General features: G+C 47.3%; 1 protein-coding gene across 1 annotated transcript in view; it reads left to right on the top strand.

The window, feature by feature from the left end:
* Positions 1-14,693, top strand: part of LOC144102644 (sodium-coupled monocarboxylate transporter 1-like) — a 91,792-nt gene extending 77,099 nt beyond the window's left edge. Inside the window, exons 15-17 of the mRNA XM_077635861.1 lie at positions 5,061-5,161; positions 8,130-8,224; positions 14,538-14,693. Of these exons, the coding sequence (XP_077491987.1) occupies positions 5,061-5,161; positions 8,130-8,224; positions 14,538-14,693 (352 nt within the window). The remainder of the gene's footprint in view (positions 1-5,060; positions 5,162-8,129; positions 8,225-14,537) is intronic.
* Positions 14,694-17,066: the final 2,373 nt, after the last annotated feature.

Consider the following 17,066-nt stretch of genomic DNA (forward strand, 5'->3'; position numbering starts at 1 on the left):
TTAACGTGCACTTACGTCGCACAGCACACGGGCGCCTTAGCGTTTTTCCTCCATAAAAACGCAGCCGCCGCGGTCGGGTTCGAACCCGGGAACTCCGGATAATATTAATAATAATTGGTTTTGGGGGAAAGGAAAGGCGCAGTATCTGTCTCATATATCGTTGGACACCTGAACTGCGCCGTAAAGGAAGGGAACTCCAGATCATATTTGAAATCGGAAAATTGGTTTTTGGGGAAAGGAAATGGCGCAGTATCGTATTAGTGTCACATCTCGGCGGACACCTGAACCGCGCGGTAAGGGAAGCAATAAAGAAGAGAGTGAAAGAAGAACGGAAGAAAGAGGTGCCGTAGTGAAGGGCTCCGGAATAATTTCGACCACCGGTGGATCTTTAACGTGCACTTAAGTCGCACAGCACACGGGCGCCTTAGCGTTTCGCCTCCATCGAAACGCGGCCGCCGCTGTCGGGTTAGAACCCGGATACTCCGGATCAGTAGCCGAGCGCCTTAACCACTAAGCCGCCGCGGCGGGTCAACAGCTAAGTACTCTAGGTAATCGTAGTTTTGGCCAAGCGCCACTTCACACTATTTTGTTTTATGTGGATGAAAGATATTGCCACTGCTTTCTGCACTGGATTCGTAAAGTCTGACTACATCGGGCCACTACACTGGATGTTTTGTCCACCAGAACTTGCAGACCAATCGGCTCTCCTTCCGCGCCGAGAGTTCCCACCGGGCTGAAGAAGTCGCTGTCGCCCTCGCGTTCGCAGACACTCAGTGCAAGGTTGTCATCTCAGACTCGCGTTTCGCTTGCTAGAGCCATGTCAAGGGCGATGTATGTTCTCTAGCGTATTAAATACTCTACAACGCCGTTAAAGACGCCCAATTAACCCACGCCTATACGAATCGTGTGGGCGCCAGCCCACCAGGGACTCCGTTGTAACGAAGCTGCCAGTGCGACTTCCCGAGCACTTATCCTTCGGGCACCTACTTCCACATCCTCCCCAACCGACGAGCCTAGCCGACCGCTTCTGCTACTTCGAGAAATCGTCGACTATTACAAAGAAGGGAATCGCCAGTTCCCTCCACCGCCAAAAGGGTTGTCGAAGGCAGACGAACGCATTCTGCGACAGCTAGATGAACGCATGGTAGGACATCAGTAGGTGTTCGTCTGTGTGCTGTCGCAGAATGCATTCGTCTGCCTTCGACGGCCACAGACGAATTCCTACTGGTATCCCGCCATGGCTGGTCGCTGTGTCCCGAAAGTGAATCCTTTGTGCCCACACTGTCACCAGCTCTGTTCTCTATCGTGCATGGCGTGGGCCTGTTAACACAGTCCACACTTCCCTCCGCACCCCCCCCCCCCCCTCCCCCTAAAGAGGCTTGGTAGACCTTCATCCTCGAGTGTTCGAGTGCGACGACACAAGCTGCCCTCGCACTCCGGGCTCGCGAGGCGGCGGAATCTTGCGGCATCCCGGACTAGTGACGCGGACCAAGATGTCGGTACTCTCCAACTGCGCCGGCTTATCCTCTGGATTTCCATATTAAAGGTTTGCTCTCTCGCTCTCCCATAACGAAGCTTCGTTTTACTAACGTCTCATGTCACGAACCTTTTATAAGATGGTTTTTGTAGCTCTTTTTATACATTTGAAATACCATTTCATTATAGCATTTGAAATAGGGACGTATTGACGTAGTGAGATAGTCAAATAGTGACGTAGTGGGGGGCGCATGACAGCGTCATCGTAGGTATCGGTAAATTTCCAAACCATAAACGCCTGCTCTGAAGGAAAAAAAAAACAACGCCACTGAAGGCAAATCCCGCAAAGCATTGTTTGGCAACGTCCACCGAGGCACGGCAAGGTGCGGCTGAGAACAGCGGTAATTTGAAATCATACCTTCCGTGACGTCACGCTAAACTTCCCCGCACTTCTTCGTTGCTTTGAGGTGAAGCGCGAAATTCAATCCTCGATTATGTCGCCATTTTAAACGCTAGTGCAAAAACCCTTGGCACGCTTTACCTGCAGCCAATATAGATTTGAATCCATGAATATCGCGAAATTCTAAAAAAGTGGTGCAATTACGCTTTAAGCCTTCTTTCTTGTAAAATAAGCTTAAGGTAAGTTGAACCTCTTTCACAGTAAAGCCCGGGATACATGCGACGTTTTTTCCGACGATATTCGCGCGGCAGAAAACGCCGTGGCGGCGCTACGCCCGGCCGGAGATACATGGAGCGAATAAGCAGTAGCCCGCCGCCGCGTATCTCTCAGCGCGAAAGCAATGTGATCGACCAGTGGCAAATACCATTGAGCGAGGAGCTCTTTGGGAGCAGCGACGCCGACTCCTCTGTTAGAATAACCAAATTTTTTATTTAGACACCACTATACTGATTGCAGCACGCGTGCATAGGTATCTACAAGGTTTTGCGTGCTCGAATGCATGCGGTCACGTACCTTTCGATGCACGCTCAGCCGTGGGTACCATCGGCTGCGGTTTTCTTCGGCACCTTCGCTTCAGGGAGGAAAGGCAGGCATTTATTTCCTGCGTTTATTTCCACGATAATAACATTTCCGTACAATAAACACAGCTGAGCTCGTCGGCCATGGCGGCCACGTTGGCGGCGGCAGCCAAACCGGAAGAGCGGGATTTCTGCGCTGCTATTGGCTTGCTCCGGCTGCCGCTTCCGGTCTCGCCGGACGCCGCGCGTCAATATCTGGTGGGACCAGATGGGCGGCGGCGGGCGTGTTTTTTTCGAGGCCGGGCGTCAAATGCGCGCCGTCGGGCGAATATCGCCAACAAAAACGCTCCATGTATCCCGAGCTTTAAAAGAGACCTTCCGATTTATTCAAACTGAAGATCTCGTGCCGACGACAAAGTCAGTCATGTTTCAATGATATGGAGCCGGCCGCGCCCTCCAGTGGTCGCGTAGTTCCCGCTTTTCTCCCGACATTCTTACCAGCACGTGCCGTGACTGTAAAAATCTTTGCATTGATGGCCATGAAAAAGATGCACGCCAGAAGTTACAAACTGAACGCCGGGGCGCGTCGGCCGTCGCTGCTGGTCTGCCACCTTTCCTAAGCATTGAATGGCCGCGTGGCCGCAAACAGGCCTGGCACCAGATAAGGCCTCTCAAGTATGACCGCCCGGGCAATGCAGCGCGTCAGCTCCTCGTTCGCATTCACTTTCCTTCCCTTTGAACTTCGCATAACTCGAACAATGTCCGGTGCACTCGAAGCCTCAGTTATCGAGGGTGGACTGTATTGCTTTATTGGTATTATATCCACTTTTTAACAAGATAAACATTTGTACCCCTCTGTTATTAAGCAACGCTTCATCTTGTCCTGGTTAGTTGACATTTGTTGATTAAAAAACAACGCACTAGAAAAACTGGAATGCTAAGCAGGTAGACGAAGACAGCACTGGAGTTCAACTGCTGTACCGATCCGGAGTTCCCGGGTTCGAACCCGACCGCGGCGGCTGCGTTTTTATGGAGGAAAAACGCTAAGGCGCCCCTGTGTTGTGCGATGTCAGTGCACGTTAAAGATCTCCAGGTGGTCGAAATTATTCCGGAGCCCTCCACTACGGCACCACTTTCTTCCTTTCGTCTTTCACTCCCTCCTTTATCCCTTCCCTTACGGCGCGGTTCGGGTGTCCAACGATATATGAGACAGATACTGCGCCATTTCCTTTCCCCCAAAACCAATTATTATTATTTATTGGCCTGGTGTTTCCAGGTCGCTTTTCCTTCATCAACATCTTTTATATCCTTCCTCTCTCTCTATTCGCTTCCAGCGCACATCAGCATGTCGACAGTTTATATGAGGTTGCTAAAAGCTGTGCTTTAACGCTATAGCGTCAAGGAACGCGTTGCGCAGAAAACCTGGCGCCGTCGCCGACGTCACTGGCGGCAGCGGTGCGAGCGAAAATTCGCCACAAAACCAACCTGTGTGCTGGTGGGTCACCTAGGTCACCGCAACCTGCCCACCGGATTGTGAGCAAATCGATCACCGTGACTGGTGGCAGTTAAGTTTTCGTCGTGCATGGGGCAAGGGAACAGCAACTTGAGTATCACAACCCCCACCGGTGGCTCTGTTTAAAACACCGATCTGTGTCCGATATGTAAAGACGAGGACATTTAAGCCGACATTCATCACTTACTGTGGGACTGCCCAGCTCTCAAGCCTACAAGTATCCGGCACCTGAAGGTAGCAGGTCTTTCACCAAGCAACCCTGCTTCATACATTGCCTTGACGCAGGGACCGTACCATCGTTCTCTACTGGACTTTGTCAAATCAGCTAGCCTTTTTTCATTCATTTAATCATTGCTACATATTTCATCACACTTTCACCCATTGTTGATGCCCTGCGGCAATAAATTTCGAGTAAAAAAAACACCCATTTGTCGGGGCAGTGGCATATCGCTTAGCCGCTGCACCACAGCGTCAGGGAGTGGTATGAGGACTCCCAGTGATCTGTGAATGTAAAGTTGAGAATGACCAAGTCTGCATACATGAGCATTGACCCATTAATGCTATGGCGTCACATCCTCAAGGCGGAGCGTAAAGAAGTCGTCGTGGCGAAAGACGCTGCTATGCATGAATCGCCGTGTGGCATTCGCCTACAACCGCTAAATAACTTATGATTGATTTTTTATCTGTCATGCTGTTTCGGTTTCAACAGCACACCGATGGATGTGACGTCAAAGTGTGCTTATATGTCACGTGAGGCATGGAAAAACGTCGATATATTCACTGCTTTATCGTTTTAATTCACTGCAGTGCTGAAGCCAGCCTTCTTCAAGAGCCGAAATGACAACGAATGTAGAAGCAGCGATTATATTGCTGTTTCTTCATGTCTCACGTGACCTGTAAGTACATGTTGACGTCACAGTCCTCATTTGGCTGTTTAAACCGAAACAGCACGAAAAAAAAATGCCATTATACACGCACCCAAAAGTTGTGTCTTTACTCTTTTAAGTGTCCCCTTCAGTTTTTGTTCATTAATTTTTGAAACATTTGAAACATGATGACAGCCCGTATTCCTTTCCTATATCTTTATGCGCAGCCCGTACGTGTTCCCACTGTACCGCCTGTCCTTCTTCTGGGTAGCCTTCATCGGCATCATACTCACAGTCGTCTTGGGGACGGCTCTAAGTCTGGTCACAGGCAAGTATGGTCATCCTCACAAGCCGGTTGAGCCGAATAAAGCACGAAGGCCCCTTAGACGTGCAATTAGCTATGTGCTTTCGCGCGCTTATCAACCATATCAAGTTCTGCCGCCCCGCGTCCTTTATACACAATAGAAAGTGGCCTAAAGTAGTCAATACGCAATTAATAGTGTCAGGAGCTATAAGGATGGAAACGTTCACCGTAATGTATAAAAAAGAGTTATGCCTTGTAGCGCAGAAGAAATAAGTCAACGCAAAACATTCGGTCCTCGAACAGTGGAATAAGGGAGTAAATACTCATTACTACCCACCCAAGCACAGCTATACTGCTAAAAAACAAGCTATACAGGTTCCAAACAACCTTCACAATTGATGAAAATTCGTCCTGGTCGAGGGATCGAAGCCGGCATCACCCCCAATCCAGTGCAGTCATGACACTAACTAAGATAACCGGGACGGCTAGCATATGGTACTGCGAGACCGAATTGATCAACAACTCGTAACAGAAACGGTTTTAGTCCTACATTTAGGGGAATTCTCTAATATGGAGTATATTTGTAATAAGGGAGTGATTACTCATTGACACCTATTGAAGCGCAGCCATACGACGACAGCTAGGTAGGTCGGTGCCAGTCGTTCCGGCCACAGCGAAGACCCTCCTCATTCTTTACTTAACAGGGTCGTACTTCGCGATCCAATCATACGTTCTCAAGCCGCCGTCATGCTTCACTCAACCCGCACCATAAAATCCCGGGAGATAGAAACCTGCTTCAAAAAAGGACTGTTCAGGAGGTTGACCTTGCACAGTATATACCCTGGGAGACATCGCTGAACACAGAGGTTCTGCGTGTTGATGCATCATACGGCTTTTTCAGAGACTGAAAGGTGCTACCAGTAAAGAAAGATCACAAGGAATCCTAGAGTCGCCCATTACAGGGAGTTGAAATCTTGTAGCGTGGGGCATGCCCTCAAGCTCCTTTTTAACAATGACTCAGGAAACCACAGCATCACGGCAGCGCAGACAAAAGTAATCATAAGGCTCTAAATACTCCCATAGGATCAATACACTGACAACTTCAAAAACGTACACCTGGCGCGAAACCATATTCTTATGGTTAAGGTCAGTGCGTGCAGTTCAAGAAGGCTTTTGCGGCTGATCGAAGATACATCCGCTGAAGTCGTTTTAATGCTGTGGTATCAGAAAGTGTAGGTAGGACAGCGGTACATCGGTACAGCAAATAAGGACTCGGTTAGAACCTTTATGGTAGACTTCGAAGGTGCTTAATACGAATGCTCGTGCTTTATCTGCAGGCGCTCATTGGAGGGGCCGCAGTCTCTTACTCCTCTTGTGTTGGTTGCTAGCCAGGCGTCCCGTGCCAGCAGCAACCAACCTACTCCCGCAAACCTCTCGATCTCGCCTACCAGCCTTGCTACCTTTCCGCCTTCTGCCTACGTTTCCCTTGCAAAAATCGCCTCTTATTTAACAAGACATGCTGCTGGCTTCCTAGTGCACATTGTTATGCCTGATATCGAAGCAAAACGCACTGAGATTAAGACTGCTTGACGGATCCTTCAAATGATATTAACGCGCAATAAATTAGTATCTAAAATTTGAAGAGACTTAAGAAAACTTTCAACATAAAACTTGAGAATTAGTTACCTTCAACGTATCCATTCTTTGGTAGTTTGTTGTATTGTTTTTCAACTTTCGTTTCTTTTGTTTGCACCGGCTATTTTGGTTACGTTGAAATAATAAAATTCTGCATTAAGTTGTTTCTCACCACCGCTCGAATGACCTCAGTTGTATTGCTTTTTTTTCTGGCCCTGCTTTCAACCACGCCTTGTTGCTTTATATTTGTTCAAAACCAAGTTGATAAACAAGTTGAAAACAAGTTGAAAACTAGTTGAAAAAAAGATTAAAACTGCTTGCAGGCGTCCAGACGCAGATGCAGCGTGTCCACACATCCCCATTGCACCCAAAACCTATCCTCCACGCTGCCCCTTAATGATACCCCGCTTTTCACTCGACGGCTGTGTATTTTGTACAAATTCTTTCAGCATCGTAATTTGTGCTGCTTCAAACTTGATTGTTTTTACCTTTAAGTGGGGCGTACACACGTTCCTACTACAGTGACCCGTTTATTACTCCATGGCCAGTGCGCGGATAGTGAAGAACAGAAAAGCTTTCACTGTAGCTGATTGTAGCCACTGTAGCTAAATGTCCCGAAAACAAATATTGTGATCGACAACTTCCTACAGGTTATCCGGTAGTACACACTGTCTGGAGCAGCGCGTCTTGAGCTGAGCTGCTGCTCAGTCATAGGAGGACTAACAGAGTGGTGTCGACCGCTCCATCGCCCTCATTACATCTTTCTCCAGTACGGGATACATGACGGCGCCAGTCTGCTTGTCAATCTTGAACTTCTAGGAGCCTAGAAGTCCTGAGAGCGATTAGGAATCAGCTCCTAACTGGGAATTAGTATTTCTTACCTTGATGTTGACTCTGTTTTTGTGAATTCTTACTTGTTATTGTAAAATATTACCACACCGTTCCAAACCTGTCTCTCCTGCGATAATGCCCTCAAGGCGACGCAGGTATTCTATGAATAAATAAATGAACAGTGGAAGTTGAGAGAAAACTATCAAGCTTCCTACTTTGGGGAAAACTGGCAAAACGGCTTCCTTGCGAAAAGAACTTGCATTGTGGACGTATTACAGACGAAAATTTGAAAATAAATATCTCCTAATGGAGTTTCCAGCATCATTTTGTACGACCGCAGAACTATTTAGCTAGACGATTATACAGCGTCCGAAGTGAATAAACGCAGCATCAGAGCCTGACTTCACAGGAAGTGCTTCGGCTAAGACGAAATAAATGAGCAGAGAGAGGAGGTGTGTCCGTGTTTTCGTCCTCGCTTCGCGATGAATACCGATCGATTTGTCTGTGGCCACAACTTTCCTTTTAGGAGGAACCAAGAGAGCCATAAAGAACAAGCACCTTACCAGCCCAGTGTTTCTGAACCTCTGGAGGCGATTCAGGTTTTTGCGGCAAGCACTGAACGTGAGTGCAGTTTTTGATACCGGCCTTGGTACGTGGTGAGACGACCGAAGACAGAAAACTGGTAGTTTGTTTGTGCTCACACTGCTATATTAGTGGCCGGATGAAGTATAAAAACAAGTATTGTATTCTCCCTATAACCACTTGTGTGTAATGACTGTTTAACACTTTCGTTATGTATTCCAACTGCAGGTATCCACTTGCGTGCTGCTCGCTTGTTTCATATCTGCGTTGTATGCATGTATCAGTTTTTCTTCTATTTTTGCCTTTTGTAATGCGTCTGTTCAGCTTGAATTGTTTCTTTCCAAACTTTCAAAGTGTAAGAACAGATTGCTTGATGTAAATTCCTTAAACATATCAACGCGCTTTTAGTCATGTATTGTGCCTGATGCAAACATCGAGTCACGTTTTGATTTAATTACTTCTTGTTTTCTTCTTTTAATAACGGATGTTCTAGAGTTTTCTTTGGTTCCTTGAAACTCAAAGCAAATAAATGAACCAATCACTAGGTAACCGCGGTATCTTTTCGCGGCCTATCGCAAGCCACAAAGCATTAATTTTAATTGCTCAAGACTGTTGCCAGTTTCAACTCAGCCAACATTAGTTATTGCCAAAGAAATCACCAGCAAAAGCAAGTTTTAATCTTTATGAGCAAGGAAAGAAAAAGAAGGCCTTTGAAAGGAAAAAATCCATCACTGTTTTCATCATCTAATCATCACGTTCATCTACTGTTCCTAGGTCAGCGCCTTTTTTGCTTTTCTGTTCAGTGTCGCTCTAGTAGCACCCTTGAGGAACCTGGCTGCGGCTAGGGCTGCAGCTCTCCTGGCTCTCCGGGCATTTGGATCACCACGGGTACAATATGGGCCTAACAGCATAGTACAGAAAAAATGCCGGCGGCTTCGAAGCTTCCCACGAAAGCAGTGCTTCGTGAACTTTTGAAATACGAGAGCAACGTTATAAGGAACAAGACAAAATCCCCAACTCCTTTTTAGTGCTTACTTTTGCTGTCGCGGAACTCAACAAGAGGTAAGCTGAGCTGAGCCAACCGACCAGTCACCAATCTTTTTTACATAGCTTCGCAACCGGCTAAGTAACGGTTTATAAGCTTCACGTCGTGCCTGAGCACTGCCTACAGCGTCTACGCGCGTTAAGAAGAGCGCTATCTCGAGTTAATTAAAAAGACCAAAAATGCGACAGCACCATCTCTCGCTAGGCTAAAACCCCTTGATAAATTGAAAGTAGCGACAATTTCCTACGCGCTCTGCTTTCCTCCTCGATTCTCCTTGCCCGCCGACTACCAGCGCTGCACACGGAACAATTTTTTTTCATATGCACCCTCGCACCGGCCGCAGCACTCGACGGAGACGCCTATTTTTGGACCAGTTCTGCAGCCCAGCGGCGTGTAAGTTTTCAAAAAAAAGTGATAGCAGCACTGAGATTACTAAAAGTGGGGTTAATGAGTAGGTTTTGCTTTCTTAGTCGCCTGAATAGGAGATAATGAAGTAAAGCGAGATGTTGGCTAGGTTGGTTCCCTTTCTTAAGACACTTTCTCCGTCGCAAGATGCTTTATAGTGTACAACGGGCCTATAATATTGTCGCTGGCACGCGTACATCTGCGTTTCACTTTGCTTAGTGTATCTGCGGTTACGCAACGCAGATGTTTTACTCAGCATGCTATTTTACAGTAATTTAGTTGTGCGTGCGGCGTCCGTCCGCGTGTGTGGCTTTCTAATATATGAGAACGGTTTTTAAGCTGCTGTTATATCTAGACTGAAAAGAAGAGTTCGGTAACTTCAAGGCGACTCAGCAGTGCTGGCAACCACACATTGGTTACTCGTGAAACGTGGATCGACTGAAAAATTGGCAGTGGCTTAACTTGGCTAGCCCTGGAATTCAGCGAAAAGCAAACACGCTCGCTAAGCTTCTGAGGCTCGTCCATGGCAGCTCCGCCACACGCTCGCGACAGCCGCTCTATGTATGCCCACACGACCACGTGGCTATGACGCGGTATCAGATGGTCTTACAACACCCCCATCGGATCTCATCACGTGGCTTCATATCACCCATCGGATGTTCTTAAGGCCAAAGGTCAACCCAAAGGTCACTCAATGTAAAAGGTCAAATATTAACTAAAGGTCATGGGTCAAGGGTTCTACACTATAACAGTGCCACATACGGTCATACACGGCCATCCTTGGTTGGGCTGAAGGTCGTTCAACGTCGTTGTCCTGCCTAACCGAGGACGGCTTTACCTAGCGTAGTGAAGCTTTTCGCTTCAATATTACTTTTAGACAGCGGGGAGAAAAACATTTTAAATCTAACACAGCAAAGACCTGTGAGTGAAGTCGCTATTCTGTATCAGGATGAATCAAACAGCTCACATACAATGACAGGTCACTAATGCGTGACATGCGTATGCACTAATTGCTAAACATGTATTGTCTGCAGGAAATCCCGGCCTTATTACATCATAACCATAATCATTATGGGATCGACGTGCTGGCACAGTGGGTTTGTCGTTCGGCTGTTGATCGCAAGGTCACGGGTTCGATCCAAACAGCGGTGGCTGCATTTCGGTGGAAACGAAATACAAAAACGGCTCTTTGCTGTGCGATGTCAGCGCACGTTAAAGAACCAGATGTTTTGGTGGTGAAGAGCGTGAAAAACACGAGGACAAAAGTAGACAAGAGACAATGAGCGCGACAGCGCTCGTGTCTTGTCCACCTTTGTCCTTGTGTTTTTCGTGGTATTCACCACCAAAGCTGCCAACCAACCAACTAGCCTGGCTTGCAATTCTTATTAACGAACCACAGGTGGTATAAATCCAACCAAACTCTCCCCTAGAGCGTCCCGAATAATAATAATAATTGGTTTTGGGGAAAAGGAAATGGCGCAGTATCTGTCTCATATATCGTTGGACACCTGAACCGCGCCGTAAGGGAAGGGATAAAGTAGGGAGTGAAAGAAGAAAGTAAGAAAGAGGTGCCGTAGTGGAGGGCTCCGGAATAATTTCGACCACTTGGGGATCTTTAACGTGCATTGATACCTCACAGCACACGGGCGCCTTAGCGTTTTTCCTCCATAAAAACGCAGCCGCCGCGGTCGGGTTCGAACCCGGGAATTCCGGATCAGTAGCCGAGCGCCTAACCACTGAGCCACCGCGGCGGGTCTCCCTAATAACCAAGTTTCGCTTCGGAACTTTAAAGCCCACATTAATAGTTTATTTACAAAACCATCATTAACTGCGCTTAGGCTTTGAGCTCATATTGTCATGTTGCGATGGCGGCAATCCGGCGGCCAGGAAGACAGCGAAAGGGGCTTCTAAAAGAAGCTTCTTATTGGGCAGACGCGCGCCCACAAAGAACTGAATGATTCGGCGGTGGCTTTCCAACAAGCGTGCTCGGCGGTCGTCGAACAGAACGCCCGCCGTTCTCTACCCTGCTCAATTTAAAGCTGACAACAAACTTTCGGGATAAGGCGTGCTATATAACCACAACAGTCTCGAACAACGTAGAATCGCTTCCGCCTGGCGGCGATCTTTCGAGATAAATCTTGCGTCACAAATTAAGCGATAACGCCGCAAGCCGGCGGCATTAAGCACGAAGAAAAAATTCTATATCACTGCCGGCGGCATTAAGCACGAAGAAAAAATTCTATATCACTGCGGTTACCCGCATTAGAGTAATGCGAAAGCATTGACGCCTCCTCAGCACTCGTCGCCTCTATTTGCTCCTATTTTCCTCTATTGACCCTATTTGCCTGAGAATTTGTGCAGTTCGTCTAATTCCCACCAGGCTCCCTTCCAAACTTTCAAATTTGGCACCGCGCGTTGGCTCCACGCACACTTCCGATCACGTGGTACTACACTTCCGGCGTTTCAGATTTGGCGCCACTTTTGCCGGGGCCACGGCCAATTTTTGCACATTTCTGGCTATAATTAATTAGCTATTCATCCGATCGTCATCAATTTTTTTCCGCCACATCCTCACATTCTCCTGCTTCGATTATAGCCGTTTTTTAGACGTTTTCTCTTTCTAGTTCCTTACAGTGGCTGCGGACACGTTTTGGTGACACGAAACCGCCGACATAGCCTATAGTAAAGTTTTCGCTTTAATAAACATCATAAAGCTTTCCGGCATTAACCCCCTCTTAAGAATCGACGACCCCGATGCTTTACAATGGAAAGAAATGTGGGCAAAAGTAAACACTGTGAATGCAAAAAATAATTGCTAGATGCAAACACGGAGCCATTTTGCGCACATGATAAGGCTTTAGTGGCCTCAGTACCGAGAATTGTTTCCTCGGCCAGGGTGTCCGGTATGTAAACACGAGGACATTGAGGCTGACATTCACAACTTACTATGGGACTGCCCAGCTCTCAAGTCTACAAGGATCCGGCACCTGATGGTAGCAGGTCTTTCACCAAGCAACCCTAGGCTTGATACATTGCCTGGACGCAGGGACCGTACCATCGTTCTCTACTGGACTTCATCAAATCAGCTAACCTTTTTCCATTCATTTCATCTCTACTATATCATTCATCACACCTTCACCCATCATTGATGCCCTGGGGCAATAAATTTCGTTTTAAAGAAATAAAAAATAAGGCTTTAGGCGCACAACGTAGAACTTTTGGACGTGAGCTGCGCCGCTGTGCTGCTCTCGCTCCGTCAGGGGCAACATCATAGTCAAGCTCTCCAAGTCTACGAATGATCTTGTACGGGCCGAAATAGCAGCGCGATAGCGGCGCACTGAGTCCAAAAGATGATCATTTTGGTTTCAGACGTGTCCACCACAGAACACTATGGCGACGTACTGTTTGGAAGAGAAATATGCCGCGTGGAATTCTGCTCACAGGGCGCAGTAATAAGACAAAGGGATCCCAGGGAATGCTGGAAAGGCGGGTATGAACGACGCAAAGATAGTTAAATTGTGCAAGTCTATCTCCGCGTTGCCCGCATATCCGAGAAACGTAAAGCCTTGTTCACAGTCTTTACGTTCGAACAACAAATGCAGCAAAATTGTACGGAGTTATGCGACCTTGTTATTTCGAATGACGGCTACTAAGGAACACGACATAACCGGTGTCCTTTTTCAGTGCAGTCTGTGAATGGGGAACCGCAACCCGTCATAACTTTTCTATTGTCGTAAATTAATATCGACTGTGTCATGCACAAAACGCTTCAAGGCCAACAAAAACCTTCAGAAGGAATACGCAATCTTGTGGCCCGATGGACCAAGCGCATAGAAATAGGAGAACGCTACGTTCAAACAATATATGTATAGGCTGAACCTTCCTCTGCGGTAAAAACTGTAGAACAAAAAGCGTACATAATTTTTTCCTTACCCTCGTTTGCAGATCTTATTAACCCGATTTTCAGTCGCGATGCACATTTTGTTGTTTCGCCAACAGCCTTCGGTCCAGGCGATATAACATACTAATTAGTTACCACAGGTTTGCACCAGTGCGAAAACGATGTTCAGATTTTTAGAGCAAAAGCTCCACTCATCGCGCTACAACTCCCAAGGTCAAGTTTTGTGCGCGTCTGACCTTGAGCCAACGGAGCGGAGGTGTGGCAATTGGCGTAATACCACGTGACTCACTGTGGAGAGGCGCCGCTGCTTTACCGCGTGAGTAGCGGGGCTGTAACAGCTTCTTCTCTGGCGCTCAGTAGCTGAGTCTCGCCGTAGGTGAGGCACGCGCCGGACAGACTCCGGCGCCAAACAATGCGTAACCATGCTTAACAAATCTTTCGCTCGTATCACTAGGTTGAACAGGCTCTAAACCTCTGCCAGTTTTTTCTTCCGATCCGGTGCAAGACCACGTCTGGCCTGCCGGCTGTTTTTCTCGTACAGGAAAGTTGTGTGAGCACTATCAAAAGTTAGTCTTTAGGCATAGTGTATGCCCTTATAAAAATGGTCTATAGATAGCCTGTAGACTTCTTATATACTCTACTGCCTTCCTATACATATTTCTTTTTGTCTATTCATAGGCTATAGACTGTCTATAGTGAAAAGTTTACTAAAAGTGTATGACCATAAACCTATAGATTGTCTATAGACTGTCTACAGAATTTGTATTGCCTATAGACTGTTTTTTAGGGTTGTCTATGGAGATTTTATAGACTTTATAAACAGAGGTCCATGAACAGGCTATAGAGTGTCGAAAGAAATTTTTGTAAGGGCCCGTCCGTGTGCGGTTGATTTCATGGGAGAAAATTAAAATGGTTAATTCCGAATTCTTTCTTCAGCTTGCTCTTGAAAGCGTGTCGCTAGAACTTAAAATACACTCTCTTTTCTCCTTGTCCACCCACAGCTTTGCGAACCGGAAGCAAGCAAGCGAAGGACATTAAAAACAGTGAACCTCGACCTCGACGAACGGACGAAGCTCCACGTTGAAATAGCCCCGCAAGATGAAACTGGGGGAGTCATTCAGGACAGTAAAGAGGAATTTCTTCATCGCAACGCCTAATGGAGATGTGCAAGCTTTTAGAGATAAATTTTGCTTCTCTCTGCCAAGTTTCTTCTTATCAGAACATGTAATGAAGCCCGCAGCACGGATCAATGACGACGTAGCAAGGGTACATTAAGCAAGATGTTCGAAGAAGTGGCCGCGTTTGTTATTATTGCGATAGCAACACTACGCTAGGTGTAATCGCCCGTCGCGTATGCCGTGCTCCCCCCAGAGCCGGCGCTGCGCTTGGCAGGTGGTGTGACGTCATATCTCTCCGCTGCTAAGACGACGCGTGACGTCAGCTTGCTCCCCGCAGCAGCTAGAAGGGAGCCGCTCGTCGCGTGTGCCGTGGACCCCGAGCGTGCGCCGCGCCTAGCAGGTGGTCTCTTCGTTGATATGACGACCTCATCGCCTTGCGCTCGCTCTGTGGCGGCTTCACTGGGCTATATAGCGGTGCGCTACGCGTTGGTTCATCATTCTCGCCATGGAAGTTACCGACGAAGAGTCTATATCTGAATCTAGTTGCTCCACTGCTTCGGAACGGTTTAATTCTAAGGCGAAAGCTAAGCAAGCTTTCGCAATTCAACCAGGCTTAACCAGAGCTAAACCACCGCCAATTTTGATCTCGTTTACAAAAAGAATGAATAAAGATACTGCAGCTCGGCTAAATGCGACCTAAGCGCAACGGTTGCTCAGTGCTTCAGTCGTTCGGTTCTTCATCATCAGTTCACGGCTTCGGACCCAGCGGAAATGGCCGTATTTCAGTACACTCGAAATGCGAAAGCACTACGGTTCGAGGGAGGGTTAAAATAGCACAGGCGGCTTAAATTCATCCGCGAACCTCCAATGCAGCGTGAATACTAGAAGAAACTATGTTGTCTTTCCATGTGAGGATTCATTAACCACGAAATACAGTCCGGATATTGTTTGTGCGCGCGTACTAACTACGTGTGCCACTTCGTCTCGAATGCCTCCATTAATCGTAAATTAATACGGGTCGCACTGCGGCCACTGAAGAGCCATGTGAAGGTCATTCACAGTCGTATCCCTTCCACATTAATTTAATGTTGCTACTATTTAGCGGTATTTATGTTGAATCGAAATCCTTCGTCAGAATGAGCAGTCATATACAATCTTGAGAGGGCGTCAGCCCCATTTTCAGCAGTTTATCGTCCTACATCGGTATTTAAGAAACTCTCGCGCCGTCTTTCATCGCACACGGAGCACTGACGCTGGAAATCGACTTCAATGGAGTTAGTACACATAAAGTTGTTCTTTAAATATTTATAGTTCTCTTTAAATCCTCACCGGAAGTGTTCTCTTGTGTCCTTCACACGTTATGATGATCGTTAATATTATTATTATTAACGTTATCAGGCAGGCAAACAGCGGATGCACAATGCTATAGAGCAATTGTGACCAGCAGGAGAAGAGCCTGCGGCCATGCGCTGACATCGCGCGGACCCTGTATTAACCACGTTTGGTCTTTTTTATTTTTATTTCGCGCACTTGCCATAAGGAATAATTTCGGTTCGTCCTATACTGTAGGAAATCATGTGAGGTATTTTTGTGCAGGAACCGGAGAAGGCTCCTGCACTTATTGTTGTAAGTCAGCCACTTGGAGAAATCCTCCTCCCTTGTTGCCGTTACTCCCAATTCCTCTAAAATACATACCCTTGAAGCTCTTGTCCCTGCGCAAGTCCACAGCAGGTGGCGAACATCCACCTCTGCAGCCAGTGTGGAACACCTCGGGCAGGTGGTGTGTCTCGCGCATTCTTGTGAGCCCTAGAGGATGCTTCTACTTCTAAGGGATGCCTCGTCCAATCCCATTAAGTTATGAGGGAGGGGGAAAGTGCACGGGGGAATGAGGGCACGTGTACCTTTTTTAAGGAGGATGCTGAGATTGAGAGAGCGGAGCGGCCATCAAAAGGGAGCCTGGCGGGAACTAGAGTGTCTGGAACTTGGTGTGTAAGGTTGTCCACGCTTCTCTGCTCAGCGTTCTCAGCATCGTCTTGTGTCCAGTGTATCTGGACGCGTATCTTTATTTTCTTATTGAGTGCATGTACCTTGTCCTTGTCACGTGTAGATCATGTGTGTGCTACCATATGACGGTCAAAGCAGGCCTCAGAGTGCGGGCTCTGATGAGCTGGAGTGCCTGCATGGTGAAGTGGAGTTGTTACTTCTCTTCCCCTAACGAGGAGGCTGAGTGGGAGAGGGATAAAGCTAACACCTGGAGCTTTTTCACGCACTTGTTTCAGCATATACCACCCATCGTAGAGAAGGCTGCTTACGTTGCGCTGCTCGCTTGACAATTCGCGATTGTGAATATTCTACGTATAAAGCAGTCAAATAAAACATATAGAGCGCTGCACCTAACATGAGAGGTTGGCT

This window comes from Amblyomma americanum, chromosome 8 (assembly GCF_052857255.1).
Source record: "Amblyomma americanum isolate KBUSLIRL-KWMA chromosome 8, ASM5285725v1, whole genome shotgun sequence".
Classification (NCBI taxonomy): Eukaryota; Metazoa; Arthropoda; class Arachnida; order Ixodida; family Ixodidae; genus Amblyomma; species Amblyomma americanum.